General features: G+C 43.7%; 1 protein-coding gene across 1 annotated transcript in view; it reads right to left on the bottom strand.

Annotated features, from left to right (window-relative positions):
• Nucleotides 1–105: 105 nt before the first annotated feature.
• si:dkey-16j16.4 (uncharacterized) overlaps nt 106–17,602 on the bottom strand; it is an 18,942-nt gene continuing 1,445 nt past the window's right edge. Inside the window, exons 2-5 of the mRNA XM_068580303.1 lie at nt 11,568–11,649; nt 10,867–11,381; nt 6,379–6,432; nt 106–1,686 (exon numbers count right to left, since the gene is read on the bottom strand). Coding sequence (XP_068436404.1) covers nt 1,561–1,686; nt 6,379–6,432; nt 10,867–11,381; nt 11,568–11,649 — 777 coding nt within the window. The 3' untranslated portion in view covers nt 106–1,560. The remainder of the gene's footprint in view (nt 1,687–6,378; nt 6,433–10,866; nt 11,382–11,567; nt 11,650–17,602) is intronic.

Here is a 17,602-nt window from a genome sequence, read left to right as displayed (position 1 = left end):
AACCAGGAGTAACTGTCTTTGTAGTGGCAACAACGCCAATGGCTAAGACGGGTGTTTTGATGATGTGTTCCCTCCGCCACAGTAAATATTGTACACTCATCAAAATCAAAGATCTCCTCCTAAACAAGAGGCCATAGGGCATTTATTGATTAATTTTGTGCAACAATGGACCAAAACATGTCACAATGTTACATTCACTTCGGCAGAATCTTAGTTACAGTGGTGACGTGGACCCGCTATACGCCGTGCGTTGAAATGCATGTTTTTGTCTAGGTATGATTTACCTTTTCCACCGGGTATTAACGTGTGGCTCTGGTGTCGGAAGGGGCTGACAGGAAGCCTCCATGTGTTGCATAAGGGACAAGTTGGACGGAGGGACGGATCGGCCTCAAAATGCCGGCATTTCTTTTGGTGCCGTGGACGGAGCGAAGGCCGCCCAGTCCATCAAGTACTGCCAGATTGCAATCCGATCGGCCAAAACACATTTGTTTTCCCACGCAAGGCGTAAAGGGGGTCGTTGCGTTTATTGAACTGATCGGCTCTTTTCAGGAGCCGAGAAAGCAAGTGTCATTCGATACAACAGGAATGTGATTCCAAGGCATTTTAAGAGATCTTTAGAAAAACACTGGGATGTCTTGGATACACCAGTGTGGTCCTCTTCTACCTAGAAAGTAATGAGGTACAATATTGGAAAATACATGGCACACTATAAGTAGGCTGGGCGTAAGAAAAGCACCCGTTACACTTGCCAAATGTGCAGCAAACTATTTTCGTACGTCTTTACACCTCTGCTTACCTTCTTTCTGCACAAACAGAGTCCATGCAGGGAGAAAGGATACAAGCACTTAACTCTGACCTGGACTAAAAGTGACTCATGAAGAAAAGGTACATTGTCTCAAAGGTCGGCTAGTCGGCTGCACACGCATCATACACCATTACATGTTTTACCTGCATATTTAATAATGCAGCCAAAGGAGAAATATTTTAAGACGGACGAATGTGACCACTGTCTATGTTTGTGCCAACAATAACAAGCTATCCGATGACTTGTGTTGCCATGTTTAAGTACAGGAAGTTACTAAGAACCTTACAAGATGTCCAGTAATCACATCAAAAGGAGGAACCCTGGGAACCATTTGATTGTCTTACATGCATTATTTCCCTCTCATGTTGATTTTACCCAGAACTAAATTCAGTTTTCAGAACGCTTCCCTTCGTACCACCTTTTGACCCACCGTCCATGTTCGCTTCTGGTTCATCCAGCCATAGGAAACGCAATACCTGAAGCATCCTTAGGAATGTCGTGTTTAGGCCCATTTTTGCTCTCCAAATGTTCCCACTAGTCTCACAGGGAGGGAACGATGCAAAAGTGACAGCTTTGTTTTACAGGGTGGGATTACCTGAGTGTGCAATAGTTTGACTGTCAAACAAAAGTCTTTTCTAGCGGTCGGTTTCATGAACAGTCTCACCGCAGAAGCCACAAAAAGAAGAAGAAGACGTCTGCGAATGGAGAGCGAGAAGGGGAAAGGGAGAGGATTCTCTGGCGGTGGGTGAACTTCCCTACGAGCAGGGAGGGTCCTCAGACGGGGTCAGCGGGCTGCAGGGGGGCACCGCGCTCAAGGAGCGAAAGGCGAAGATGGAGGGATCGTAGGTGTACCTGGGCGGAGGACGCATGCCTGTCAGATTCTGTGGACAGAGAGAGAGAGAGAGAGAGAGAGAGGGACGAGTGAGCAAGGTGAGAAACAGACCTGCTGGGAGTCGGTGTTTGGATATTACGTGGATTTAATCCTTGTGAGTTCATGTCAACAGTGGTGTACGAACCCTCCCTTCGTGGTTCGGCACACATGTGAAACGCTGCTTCATTACCGTTTCGCGTTAACCATCACAGTGTGAAGCACAGTTTTACTGATGATCACTCGCCACCCATGTTCAGTCAAATATGTGATCAGGACATCGGCACTGAGTATTGGATAAAGGCAAATTATAACGTTTTTATTAGTTCAAAAGTAATCTCCTTAAATGAAACCTTTTGTTGAGAAACTTGAATGAATCCAGTTGGCGTTTTCACAACAGCATGAATAGATATTTTATCAATAAATAGTTATTTTTGAAATGTCTTCATTTGAATTGTGTTTTTATGAAGAAATGACTATCACAATAAAAAGAGAAGATTGAGATGTATTAATTGTTTACTGACTTCAGAGCGTTGAAATAATTTCTTGGACCGTGGCAAAAATAAATAAATAGACTGGAGCTTGTAGAGCGACCACTTTAATCAAACAACCGAGAGATTTGTATCTGTTGGATCATCATTGATCCGCAATAAGTTTAGGGATCTCTAAAAGTTACAGTATATTTGTCCCCTTTTTCTTTGTGCTGATCTGATCTGATCCGTGATCTGATGCAAACAGTGAGTTTTATGATCCGCTGCAGTACGAGTCAAAAGATGATATTCGTTTATCGTCACGTGGCCGTGAGAAAAGTGAAAACCAAACATGAACATTGTTTCACGCCGGCTTGTTCTTTTAACATCTGCGCTGCAGGTTCAGTAAGATAAATGGCTTTTCCACTCACAGAGTCATCCCCCTCCTCCGAGCTTCTCGTGGCTCTACAAGTCCTCTATCTAAAATTAGACCTGCTCAGTTTTTTCCCCCTCCCTACAGGAAACAGCAGGAAATGACTTTGTTGGATTTGGCAGTGAGGCAGCACTTTCTCCAGTGAAGTTTTGAAGGAGGTGGACTGAGGAGGATTGGGAGCTTGGGACATATTTACTGTACTTAAAAGCTGATCTTATGGGGGGAGGGTGGTTATATGGACAGCTGTATATTCTCATAGTCAGATATTGCCAAACACCTCTCTGAGAAGTGAAACGTCCTTGTAATGGACAAAGTGCAACTGCTACTGGAAAAGTACCCAGTGCCACCCATACATATGAAATGAGGCCCCCGTGAACGATACATGTGAGGATACAGGTGTTGCTATGACTTCAGTCGACATCTTGGGGGATTCAGTGCTGACAACTAAGCCGCAGTAACACGGCAACAATTCCAAGCACCACTTAGTGCTCATTTATCCACCAATGTTTGTATGAAAAAGCCAAAAATGAGAGGAGGGAAAAACAAACTGTGGCCCAAGAACGAGTTACAGGAAACTTGATAGATGTGACTATGCACCATATGGTAGAGTCATTTCCAACTGCGTGGGGACGGAGAGGAGAAGAGTCGTACATCAGGATGACTCCCTGCCCACGTTAGCAATCCCCAGAGTTGTCCTGTGGTCGCATCTGCAGTATGACGGACATTTAGGACCCAGAGGGGGCCGAACAACGTACCGGTCCTGAAAGTACCTTCCTTCTGGGCAGACATCACAAGCAGCAGTTAGAAAGATCAGGACACACAGTAGCAGCATCTAATTAAACAAAAGTGCCTTGTGGGGATTTTGCAATGTCATCGTTTTTGTCCTGTTGGTCATCAATTTAGGCCCCAATCTGCAAATTTAAAAAAAGTTTCCCCACTGCGTTACCTGCACCTCTGTTAAAGGAAGAGTTCAGTTTATTACATGGCTAGATTACTGCATAGCCACTGGCTCGAGGGGGGCCCCAAGAGGTCAGGGAAGGAGGCCCTGAACAAGAGCCTCTGTGTGAGGTGATTGGTATAAACATTGCTTGTTGGAAAGGTCAAAGGGCTCAGTCAAAAGAAGGGGTGTCCTGATCATGCTTGTTGCTCCTGATCACACTGACAGTCCTTTTAAAAAGGTGCTATATTGAATATTCAGAGCATTAATATTGCAGCAAACAACCATTGTCTTTGTAAAGGTGTAGTGGAGTGATGTTGACCTCTCTCTCTCTCTCTCTCTCTCTCTCTCTCTCTCTCTCTCTCTCTCTCTCTCTCTCTCTTTTTCCCTCTCTCTCTCTGAGGTACAGCTGTACAGCTTCCCTGTACGTTGTTAACTTAGCCTTTTTACCATAGTTTGCACAGTTAGCGTAGTTAGCTCAGCAGTTGCCATGTTGAGAACTGTGTGGAGGCAATACTGTCGATATGCTCCTAATCTCGTATTCAGAACCTTTTTTAAAAGTGTCTATCTGCCCAGAACGAGTCTGATCCAATATTTGTTTGTTTAGAAAATGAAGTGGACGCTTCCGTTGATAGTTTGCTTTCATATTTTACAAGTGCCTGATGGTAATTTGTATGTTTGTAGTGTGCCTGTGCCAGTAAGCTTGGTAAGAAGTTGCCTCTCAACATCTCCAACATGGACAAAATATGTCTGCTGGGTAGGGGAGTCCATCTATGGCTAATTCGCCTTTTGGCAAGGTCGTCTTTGGCTCAGCTAACTGACTTAGCTTTATATTTAACACACAGATATATGAGAGTCGTATTAATCTTCTCAATCAAGTCTCTGCAAAAAACAAAGAAAGAAGCAAATCTCCCAAAATGTCTATTTAACATCTGTTTGTCCTAACGCTAAGGCCTCAACATGTCTTGACATCACATCCAAGCCAAGTTTACTTTAATCAAAAATCAAAGTGGTATGCGGCACATTTTCCTTCAATTTAGTTTTCCCCTTTGCTCTCCGCACCATTTCTCTCACCTCAATCAATCTTCACATTCCTCCCCGCCCAGTCTTATGGTGGCTGAAATCAGACGCCATCACTCTTGCCTGTTGCAGCATGGGAAGCTCTCATCACCCCACTTCGCCATTCACCTCCAACCCCTGACGGAGGGGGGGGGGGGGGTAAGAGGCCTCGGCAGCAGTGGCAGCCAAAGCTCTGTTTTCCTACTGCTTCCACATGAACTCCCCCCCCCCCTCTTAAAACACACACACACACACAACCACGGCCATCGACCTCCTCAGCGCCTGTAACAACTCCCATGCTTGAGCGCTTCAATCTAGCCTCAAAGCCAGGGCCCCGTCCAGATCCAGTGTCTCTGCTGGATCGTGGCCAGGAAACCCTGGGTTGACAGATAAAAGGAGTAAAAGAGAGAGGGAAGTACGGGAGAGAAAGCAGCAGAGGAAGAGAGAGAGAGAGAGAGAGATTGAGGGATGGGGTGGAATCACTGTGTGCTCCGTGGCACCAAGAGTAGAGCGAGTCAACACAAGCCTCCAAATGGCTTATCAATCCAAAGAACTCGCTGTGTACTCACTTTCCAAAAAAAAAAAGAAAGAAAAGATTCTAGGAACTGGAACCGACCCAGTGCCACAGACGTCACTGACGGAGAAAACAACACTACCGACTACACCGGGCGAGCGCGGAGGATAATGAGCAATATCTCCATGTATCAGCGGAGCTAAACAGATAGCAGCCGGCAGGCTATAAATGGAAAATGACTTCATCCCTGGAAATACACCACAGAGGGAACTTACAACACTCCTCTTCCTCCTCCATCTCTCAACGAAACTCGCCTAATCCTTCCTCAAACACTCTTGCAAAAGATCAGTTTTTACAATATTTGTACCGCTCAACCATACTTTGATATGGAGGATTAGAGCAACCTAGATGCGTGTTACACGTTAGTTTGCGTACGTGTACATAAACGAGTGTGTGACAAGGCTCCACTGACACTAACCCACACAACGTGATAATAACGTCACTTTTCTCACCACACTGTGCATCCTTCTGGAGTACCCAGCTCCGTGCCAAGATGCCCAGGCTCGTCCCCGACGACTGCTCCAGCACGCCTCCCCGAAACCCACTACAAACAAAAAACAACCCATGCGCGGTTGCAGTGGAGGTTGTGTTTTTTTGGGGGGGAAAACACTTTATGGGAAGATCAGTCGGTACACAATCTTGAGAAAATATCTTTGTGTTTACAAAGCTATTTAGGCGGGTGCACTTCTCAGACCACTAATGGGAGAAGTGGAAAGATCTGCTATTCAAAGGGCCGTTGAGATCAAGGCATCAAACAAACCTGACAAACAAAAAATGCACATACCCTAGGTGTTACTGCGGTAAACAGGGTTTGTTTGCAAAAAAACATAAGGAATCTGACGGTGTGATCGGGTTTTGTTTCCTCCAGACATCTCAGCTGCTAGCAGGGCATGGGAACAAACGCTGTCGCCAGATGCCGTCCCAGTGTGCAGTTGGACGGACATCAAGGTGCTGGCGACGAGACAGGCTGCGCTGTTCACGGGGCCCGGGCAGACCTTGCAACCTTATCACTGCTGTAATGGACACCCTGATCTGGACCGCCTATTATGGGTCTGCATAAAAGGGAAAAGTGTGCGTGTGTGTGTGTGTGTGTGTGTGTGTGTATAGAGTCAAATTTACACTACTTGTATGAACAACTCATCTTTATGACAGTCAGCAACCAACAACAGGGTTTTTAAACATATTGTCCAAATTTGGGTTTCGGGTTGTTGTTTTTTTTACTGGAAACTTACCCTAATCTTTATTGTCCGCGTTTTCCCTCCGCAGTTCTTTTTCAGCAGCATTTTCTGTGGAGGAAAGAAGGCACAATGATGGCCATGGAAGGAATATACAACAACAACAAAACTTGTATGTACGTCCATGAAAATCCCAAAAATGTGTATAACCAGCACACTTGTGAACCCCAAAAAGCACCACTTGATCACCATCATCAGGATAAAGTCATGCTATGTTTATGTGCATGTGAGTGCTGTTTTTAACCAAGTCTATTACTGACATTCAACCATTTCACAACCATCACTTGACGAGAAACCGTTAAAAAACTAACAAACATCATGTGCATCGGCAGTCAATTAACATTAAATCCGGATGATGGAGGATGTGAGGCAAATCCAGCTGTCTCACTAAACTAAACAGTCAGTCCAGGGAGCTTATGCAATATCCTGTCTCCCACTCCCCTCCGTGTCCACGCAGCTCCACTATTCTCACAAAAAAAAAAAAACAGTGGGGGAGGAGGGACCACACAATCATTTGAATTGTCTGGAGTTGGGGAGGTAGCTTCTGAAGGGGGAAGGGAGCACGGGAAAGAATGGAAACACAAGACTCCTGCTGTTGTGAAGTGGGAGCGAGCTAGTGTGCACTTGCCCTCATGCTCACCTCCTGTCAGACCTTATCTCTTTTTTTTTTCAATGAGACAACAGTCACTTCGGGTGCAAGTTGCTTGAACAAGGACTCAAAATAAATACAACTTTGTACATTGTACTCAATGCACGAAAATGTTGTTTGAGATCTATTTTTGTATTACATGTTAAAATGCCAAACTTTATAATGTATACAGCCTGGTACTAAATAAACGTTTACGTCTCTGTAGCGAACATCCTCGTTCATAACAACTGTACACAGACCTCAGTACTTATCTAGAGTTCGTTGCTATACCTACGACAGATAATGCCCCATAATGAGTAGATGCCCCACGAAAGTAAGTTGAGTGTTGAGCACGTTGTAACCATTAATGAGGAGGTTCAAAGACGGTGGATGGGTCCAACAAACAGCAATCTTTTCACTATTTCACTATTTTCTGAAATGCAACTCAGTAGTTTTGTCGCCAAAACTCAACAGAGTAGTTTTCTCTGAAGACGGAAGTTGTTTTGAAAAGGCTGCATGCAACACGAGTGAAAATGAACACGCGTTGCTGGACTTTCGTAGGGAAACGCAGTAACTTTTTTTGTAAAATATCATTGAATGAGGATACGTTGCTTTCTAGGGTGTGAATCTGTATGCAACTACCTTGTTTAATTCATATTATAAGTCATATTAGGGATTAAAATTAGACAATTAAGGGCGTGGCCGTTTTCAGTGGGTGTCAGGGCCTCAGCTCCACCTCTTTGCCCAAACTGGCTGTTACAGCAACTATAATTTACGGTGTGACGTCACGAAGACTACGTCCATATCTCATGCTGTCTGAGGTTTTGTTCAATCATAAAATAAGAATCATACTCGCATTAAAAAATGTCCGTAAATCTGTATTTGAGTGTTTTAAGCTGACTTACTGCAACTACAACGAGCTCACCCAATATCTAAATAATTGGGTTATAATGTTGTCCTCACTTTTCATCCCACATGTGCAGCACTCTGACGACAGCACCATTATTCTGTCCACCCTCATCTGACACACACAGACACAGACACACACAGACACACACACACACACACAGACACACACACACACAGCCAACAGGTTGTGACTTGCCAACTAGCAACTTGTTTAGGGTGGGTGTTGTGGTTATTCATCAGAAATACAATGAGTAAGTTACTTAGTCATTGTTTTATGGGGGTTGATTTAAACACATTTAGTCTCATTGACGGTTGACTACATTTCTTCTGTTGTTGTTTCGGGGATTTATTTAAAGAATTTAAATTGCCTTTTTGTGTATGAATCCTGCTTAACAAATAAAGCTTTGTCTTACTTAAACTGGGCTAATCCTCAGTGAGAGCTGTATAGCATAACCACTGTTTGTCTCATATGTTAGAAGCTTATCACTTCTTTTCTTTTTAATCTACGCTTCTAAATGTATTACTACACAACTGTACTCTTTGTTTAAAAAAACTCAGCATGATGTTCAATATAAGGTTGCAAGAAAGTTTGAAGTTTCAGTCAGTTCATTTTCATACTGCAACAGAATAAATAGAAACAAATGGCCGTTTAGTCGGAATCTTTAAATAATGTACGTTATGATTGGAAATTGGCTGGAAGTAAGGTGAACTAGCAAATTGGCCCCCGCATGGAAACTGTCCGCTATAAGCAACAGGTGTGTATTGTTATTATATTGTGTAGAGTTGCCCCATCTGTGTGCAGAAGCGAATAAACAATGGCACTGCCCCATCTGAGCAGTTGGGTGTGGATTAGCATGTGAGGGAATATCAGAGACCGAGAGGAAACAAGCAGCTGACCTTTTAACCCTACTTTTAAGAAAATGATTAGATAGATACCTAAATGTATGAAGAAAGGAAGGCTGATTTATAATTGTTACCATAAAGATGGTAATCGTTGGTAAAGCATGGAATATCATGGAATGTTTCAAAACTCTACTGTAGCACTTTTTTGATTAAGAAATAAATTGCAATGTTGTGTCCTGAGCAGAACGGACATTGAGTGGTTTGTTGCAACAATATGGGGAAAAGTTTAATCTAAAAAATGATTTTTCTCCTACCATAAAAAACTTCTCATATGAGGTTGCAAAGGGATTTTTTAAATCCTAGAGAGCAGTCTTGCATGACTCAAAGCTGGCTTAGTCAGCTTTGATTCTCAGGTTTGAAAGTCCAAAACAGATGACATGGTCATCGTGTAGAGCAGGGGTGTCAAACATACGGTCCGCGGGCCGGATCCGGCCCGGCAGGGGGTCCAGTCCGGCCCACCAGGGTGTTCAATCAAAAAAAAAAAAAACTTTTTTTTTTAAGAACAAAATTAGCAGAGCTGGGATTCAAACCTCTGATCCTCTGCTTATAAGACAAACATGCAAACCATTGATCCACAGTCGCAATTGATGTGAGCACTGATAATAATGTGTTAGAATTAGAAGTCGTTAAACATGGATCACGTCATGAAAGTAGCGTCACAAACGTGTTACAAAGCGAGGGAATCTGCAGAGGAGACCCAAGGCAGACAAACAGAGGGCTGATGTTTTAATTTTTGGTCTTTATGTTTCTAGGTAATTGTTAAAAGACCTTAAAATAGAGTTTATCATCTAAAAACCTTCACCAATGATTTAAACATTGTTGTTAATTATGCGTTATTATGCTGTGATTTTTCTGGTCCGGCCCACTTGAGATCAAAATGGATAGCATGCGGCCTCTTCACTAAAACGAGTTTGACACCCCTGGTGTAGAGGTTGAGGCAGACTTGTGGCTGGAAGTTGTCCAGCTAAAGGGTTAATGGGGAGACTGGAGCTGAGTCTGCGAGCTACCTCTGTAGGCCCCCTATTGTATTCCCTGCAGCACCTCCCATTCCACTTGACTGAGTGTGCACACTCTCACCCATACAGACACACTTGCACTGTGGACACACACACACACACACACACACACACACACACACACACACACAGATACAGCATCAAACTCTCAGACAGGAGGATGCACACATGCACACAGAAAAAGATAGGATGAAAGATGCGTACCCCAGTCTTTCACACACTTACACTAACACACAAACACACATCCTCTTTTTTGTTTCTCTGCACCCGTCTCGTTGCTGCCCGCTGTCTCTCATCATCTGTTCTTACCCTCTAAAACCCCATGGACATATGGACCCCTGAAACCTGCAGTTTATATTTCTGCAAACACACACACACTCTTTCCCATCCATTGGTGTGGGCCAACAAGTCTATTGGATTTTAATGATTAGTGGACCAGCTTCTCCATGACTCATTAGTGGCCGTCGTTTTTCTGTTGTGTATTTAATCCTCTCCTTCTGCCTCCACCCCTTCATCGTTTCCCCTCGCTTGCCAGCCTTTGTGAGAAAACGAGGGCGGACATCTGCCGTCCGTGCCTCCCTCTCCTTCATCCCTCTCCAGCCAGACCACCGTGGCGGCGCGCGTCCGGCTATCGAAATGGAAGACTTTGTTCTTGCCGTGCACGTTTGTGTGGCCGTGTGTGTGTGTGTGTGTGTGTGTGTGTAGGGTAGCCGGTTAGTAGTAGTATTAATAGTGCATCATTGTATTGTTGGGGCCCAATCCTCGGCCTGACATTAGCTGTTAGTGAGGTGGGGAAAGTGGGGGAGGGCTACAGTTGAATATCAAATCACATGTAACAATTGGAATCATATTGAAACAAAATATACTTTAACTAATAGTGAAATGTTGTTTCCTAAAAAAAAGAACGGGCATCCTGTGCATGCTTAAAAATAGTCTTGTAATCTGCAAATTACATTGTAAGATATCATGCATTGCTGATATTTTGGCAAGTAAAAAAACAAAAAAAGAACCACAACTTGGACTACTAACCTGTTGCATTTTCTCCAGATCCAGACTCGGCCTCCCCATCTCCCCACCGTAACTGTGCCGATACTTCCTATAAGGTGCTGACTGGTCAAAGTGGGTCAAAATGATGGGCCGCGCTACCGGCTGCACCACCTGCAGCTGAAAGCGCATGGGGGGTGGCTTGAAGCTGCGTGGCGGACTGGAGCTGAAGAGCACTGGGCTCGGGGAAGCAGCCAGGCAGGTGCCCGGCTCAACCAGCGGCCTGGCAGAGGCGGCCGGGGACCCGCAGCCACAGAGGTCCCGCACCTCCTCGTCGCTAGAGGCGCTGCTGTGGTGGTCGCCGTGGCACTGGGGAAGCGCCGACACCCACTTCCTGTTGTCGCCGCGGCTGATCCGCTCGAGCTCCTCCTCGGAAGAGTGGCGATCCAGATTGGCGTCTAAGAGGAGGCGAAGGCGCCGTAAACGGGCTGGGGAGAGGGGGCCTTGGTTGTGCTGCTGGCTGGTGGCTAAAGGCGTGAGGGCACAGTTCCTCCGTCTCTCTGGAGAGGTCGACGAACAGGGAAATGTCAAAAAGGGAAGGTGGCAACGTGGTAGCAAAAGAACGTAGATGTCATTTTTTTAATCTGTTAAAGCATCTAACTACAATGTGCAAGAATCAATAAGCGATGGGGAGGATCATCGTCTATAACAGCAAAAAATGTTTCGGTTTGACAGAGGGCGCCTACCTCTGTCAATCTGTGCAAGCTCCTGGTTCTCCCCCTCTGAGTCGTCACTGTCCCCTCCCTCTCCACTGCCATGGTAAGAAATCTGGAAGAAAAAAAGGATTGATCTCATACTATGGGTCACATACCATGTGGTAAAGCCTCAAAGACTTCAGTCTTTCAGTCTTTGTAGTAGAAGTTAATTCAGGGAAACCAATATATCCATGTTTTCTCTTCAGTTCAAATTCGCGCTGATCAACTGTGATTGATTTTAAATTTCAGTATCTAACAAACCACATCAAACTAGTTATAGAGTAAAGTTGCAACGATTCCAAAATCCAAAATAATTCGTATTTCTGTATCATTTAGGCAAATTCGCCACTAACCCGCAAAAAAGACATAGCCCATGACGACACTATTCTCTACATTGTCGTCAGATTTTTTTCAAAGAAAGCCATTGTTGTTTTGCAGCTGCACTACATACTGTTCGGATGCTTTGACTGACAAAAAGGCTGAATGAGTTGAGTCACAGTTCTGTCTAAGTCCAGGCTACTTTCTTTTCCCCCCACAACCTGAACCAGCGCGTCTCTTTGAAATCAAATTCTACTCCAGAAGCAACAATACAGAAACCCTGCAGACCGCGGCACTAAGAGTTAAGTAATTACCACTCCGAGGAGCAGCTGCCATCTGTGCTTGTGTGCACGCGCGTATTTACACACATGCATCTACACAAACATTGTGTCATCTCTTCTACTCTTGGACTAGGACACGCATGCACACACACACGCACACACGCACACACGCACACACACACACACACACACACACACACACACACACACACACACACACTCACACAGTTCTTTTTTTTCTGAAACAGGGAAAAGAGAGAAAGGAGCCAGGGCCATAGAGGCTAATAAGGGAAGACTGCATTCATGTAAGTGTGAAATCCAGTGTATAATTTCACAGATCAAAAGGCCCCGTTGGATAAAATGTATTACTGTGTATTACAAATGTAAAAATCTGTGACATCACAAACTCCACTGCAGCTCAGCTCAGATATGAAGTTTCCTGAAATTAATACAAAATTCTGGCATCCCCACTCCCCTTTTTAAATATGTAGTTTAATGTAGACAGTCAGCATAGAATGTAGGACTCATGAGACGTAAATAGACATGTCCTGACATGTCAAGACAGCAAAGAAAGCTAAACAAAAGTTTAAAAAAAACTGCAAAAAGTCCTATTGTGTTCCAGTACATGTTTAGTTATCATATAGCACATAAGGTATATCCACCCAGCCTAAGTTTTCCGGGTATATGTTAGATATAATATAAGATGTTTTGGATTAGGCCTCAGTGCAGCCTTCTTGCCTTATGAAGGTACAAAAGCTGTGGGACAGATTCTCAATGAACAGTTCCAGAGCCAGCATTTGAGACAATAAATAGCAAGCGTTGGCTCTCGAGGAGTCTCGAGCTAGCGTCACTTCATGAAATCCGTTGGAAAATTACACCGAGGAATAACTGTGGGAAGGAAATGTATTTTGGCAAGCGTCTGTCTCGGGGCTTCAGCTACACCATGCACTCCAGTGAATCACTGTTGGGCAGCATCCATGAAGCGGCTGAAATCCTGTTGAAAGTTACTGCTGCGGGACGCTAAGAATGAGGTTTCTAAACCTCATGTCACGTTCACAAGTTTAGTCTGAGACATTTAATCACTCAATTTTCAGACATGTTGAACCTTTGAAAAGCTACAATAAGCAGCTTAATAATAAGAGTCTCTCTCGCCAACCATAGTCTGTGCAACTAGATGCAGACTTAAGCTGACAGTAACGATGTTGACTTCCTCACCCCTTAGTAGTTGTTGATGGATCCGAGAACAGAAATGTAGCATGCATGTCGCTCGTGCGAGACCTTTAATGAGTTTCCGGCTCTGTCGCAATATGATGTCATCACCATGTGTCTCAGTTATAGGCCTGCACATTGAACTGCGACGCACAACTAACAGTGATTTCCTTCCTGCACCGGCATGCAGATACACCACTATTACTGTGACACTAACCATTACTTGGATGCACAATCTGAGAAATGGACCCTTATGCAAAACCAGTCGGTGTCATGTAATGGAACATGAAACATTTGCAAAGCTCAGCAACGCGCCATTACTGAGCACAATGTAGAAATAGTTTCTCTCCCAATCATAGGCTGTATGTAAGAAGTCAACATAGTCGACATGTCGCCACCGCTGGGTTTGTGGATTGCTGTTTTAAGCTTATTTCTGCAACCAAAGAAGTTCAAGACACTTCCTCCTTGGCTTCACTCTTGAGAGGGAATACTTGGATTCATCATCATCTGATTTCAGAATGTGAGGAGTTGTTCTTATGAATAGCATCTTTACTGTTATGTGGTGTGAAAAAATTTGCATGTGTTTCTTCACTTTGAAGTCTGATAAGTTTGTTGCTTTGGCATAGCTAGCTACAACTAACGCAACACTCTGCCTAAATGAAGTTTATGGCACTCCGAAAAGAACAAGAATTTCACCATTACATTAGCTACTGTATCACCATCATTCTAGCACCAAAATATGGTGTTAAATGGATATTTGAAATACATAAAACACATTATTGAAGCTGGACTAGAAGCTGCACTAACAAGCAATCACAAGTTGAGCAAGTTTAGCAGCTAAATGTAAAACACCTTTATGTATTTGATGACAATGTATTCATATAACATCTTAATCTGACAAATATATGTTAACTATGTTTTTGTTTTTTTTCATTTTCAGCTCCCGGGTAACACTGTGGTTAAACCTGGATGGGCCGCCTCACACTATAATCCCTGCAGCTAAGCATCGATGCCGCCTTTCCAGAGGTTTTCCCACAGCGCTTACTGTTGTAAGATGGCTCCTCACCGGACTGACTGCAGTACTGCAAAAAGTCCAACATAATGCAACAGGCCCACACGTACTCTGAGGGATGAGGAGCCGCGTGCAATGGGTGGGAGCACACAACGTAAACACGAGGCGCACAAACATGTCCCGATCGAATGTTCAATCGGGACCACCCACAGTCGCACCCGTCCCCACGCACATATTAGTCATTAGCCTCACATTCACAATGTAAACAAACTGGGGAGCCGGAGCTCAGCACAAGTGTGAATATGGCATTTAAAAAGCTAAATACACCTCTCTGCAGCTGCCACATTAGCGTACTAGAAAACTTTGCATGACAAATATTCAAACAGTGTACGAGGTGAGGATTTGGACTGCTACCAGCTATGAGAGCCACATTGGCCCGCGGGACCAAGAAAAAAAAACTGCATCAAATGAGCTTGAAAGCTCTTTCCATCTTTTTCCTCCCACTTTGTCCAGAATGTTTTGCAGTACTAAAGAATTACCTGAGACCTGACCCACGGGTTTATAATCTTTGAAATTGATATGCTTATCTATGATGCAATGCAATACAATGCAGTCCAATCCTAAACATAATTGCAAACTGGGTGCATGCATTAGAGCAAATTGATTGCGATATGATTTGCTGCGCATAACTCTGCAGGAAAAATTTATACATATATAGCCTATTAGTGAGAGCGAGATAAAACATTTTAGATTTTCTCCAATGTGCAACGTCCAGACTGCATTAATATGTAAATAATATTTTCTGGAGAAAATACACAGCCAAATAATCAAATTGTCAAAATCTAATTTTGATTTACATTTCTTATAACCCACACTAAAGTCTTATACCAACGTCAATTAAAGCGGTAATTAGAGACTTCTATCATTCACAGAGCTGAGGCAGATGAGAGAAGTGAGATCGCGTTTGCATGCACGCAAAGACAAAGAATTTGTGTGTCAAGAACATCTGAATGAAATCCTTGTCAGTCTCTTGCATCGCTGAGCAGCTTGCTAAGCTGGATCAATGGCAATGTCACAGCGTACGCACACATATTAGCTTTGCACTGTCCTTCCTCACTGACATGGACACTGTCTCACCCCCTCCGTCTCATAAAAACACACCACACAAGCTTCGACGTGGTTCATTTGCTCTTTCCCTCACAGTCCAGAGGATCTTCCTTATAGTACAGTATAAGTAGTCTTGATTAGTGTAAGCTCCTAGAATAGGTTCTGTAACAAGGCCTGTGAGACCTTGAGACTATTTTCACCTTAATGACCCCATAATGGTCATTAAACCCTCAATCACCTGGTGAGCACCGTAGCAGACTTCGTCATGGTAGGGTGCACGCGGCTGTATGCAGAATACTCGCTATGTAGAACAACACACATGAATGCGGAACCAAAGTTTTGCGAAGGAAACTTTTAGCGATGGAGAGAGACAGAGAGAGAGAGAGCGATAGAGACACAGAGAGAGAGAGAGAGAGAGAGAGACATCGAATATGCTAACACATCACCCAGATATGTCGATCACTGGAAGGAGGTAAAAGGTAGAGTGCATTTGTGTATTTTACAAGTTCACAACATAAAAGATGTTTTCCGGTTGTGGAGCATATTGGGAACTTTTGCGTATTGGGAAAGTGTTTTCTCCGTAATAAAAAAGATTACAAAATTGAAAATAATTCTGCTACTACTATATTTTCTGAGGGCATATTCTTATAACTAGCACAACGGATCCCTAAACTCACTGTTTGGATTGTCATGGAACTGATCAGCACGTTTGGAGATGCCCCATCACTGAATTTCGCCATTGATACAGATTGCTGATCGCCAATGAATTGTTTTGGTTATAGCAGCTATAGTACCAGGGATTCAGACAATATTTTTTGGAAATAAAATATTTTTTTGGCATTAGTAGTTTCAGGTGTGCATTATAAAATTCACAGAGTTAGTGTTCAAGCTAACCATGAAGTTAAACAGGTCATATTTTCTTCTCTATTATCTTTTCTATATTACAGTCAAAACATCCCATTCATACAACTGGATGTATTAAAGTTTCAATCATGACAACATTGATCCTTTAAGTTTCCTTCGCTCAAAGGGCTGGCTGGCGCTGGCTGATTCAATCCATTATACTGTGTGAATGCAGATTCAGGAGACTACCTAACCAGGTTTGTTTCAAAGCGGGCACAGTTGCGACTTACAAAGAAAGTCAACTGTCAAAAGAAAAAAGAAAAGTCACAACCATTGCTGTTTTAGAGGGAATTCCTTGTAAAAAGTCTGAGTATAAGTTTCAGAGTAATGATGAGGATTAGATTGAAGAAATCTTCAAGCGTCAATCAGACTGGAAGCAACAGTTCACTCTCCTCCTGTCACACAAACCACTTTCAGCAGACAGAACCTTTCTACTGAGCCGAGCAACACACACACACACAGACAAAAGCAGACAACAGGGACGGCACGCTTTCCCCTGCATCCTCCAGCCGAGGCCTTTGAACCAGTGCACTTTTGCACAAAATGGCTGCCATGCGACTATACAGTCGGTTGACACACACAGACACACACATACACACACACTCACAACATTCTTGCAGACGGAGCAAGTTGGTGACCCATGCAGGATACAATTCAACCCCTCCACTCACCAAAAGAGAGGCATTATGTAAATTGAGTGGGCAACAACAATTGTGGCGCACTTACTGTTGATGGGAAATTGGAAGTGCAAATACGCAGACGTTGGGACAATCGTAGCCCACGACAATTAAGTTATTCTAGTCTTTGCAGGTCGTTACGCCTAAATAAGCTTACCTCGCTACCTGCTTGCTTGCCTACCACACACACACACAAACACACACACACACAGATAACTATTTCAAGCTGTCTCCTTGTAGATGAAGAACCTGGACTAGTTTCACAGGTATCTCTCACACACATACACACACACACACACACACACAGAAGTCTGGAAAATGGACGTGGAGTGATTTACACTCTGCAAATGACACTGCAGTGTCAATATCAGAGTCAATAAGTGAATGTTCTGTGAGTGCGAGAGTTTGTTGACACGTCACATGTTTGCTGGCTGGCGTGTTTGGTAGCACTGTGGATCTCCAACAGAGAAGTTTTTTTTTTTCCTGTCTTGTAAAACATCTGGCTTTGTCCCGTAAGAC

The sequence above is a fragment of the Clinocottus analis genome, unplaced genomic scaffold (genome assembly GCF_023055335.1).
Source record: "Clinocottus analis isolate CAN_PGR_092001 unplaced genomic scaffold, fCliAna1.0.p SCAF_17, whole genome shotgun sequence".
NCBI classification, from domain to species: Eukaryota; Metazoa; Chordata; class Actinopteri; order Perciformes; family Cottidae; genus Clinocottus; species Clinocottus analis.
The sequence above is the reverse complement of the archived record's forward strand: the minus strand, read 5'-3'. Positions and strand labels throughout refer to the sequence as shown.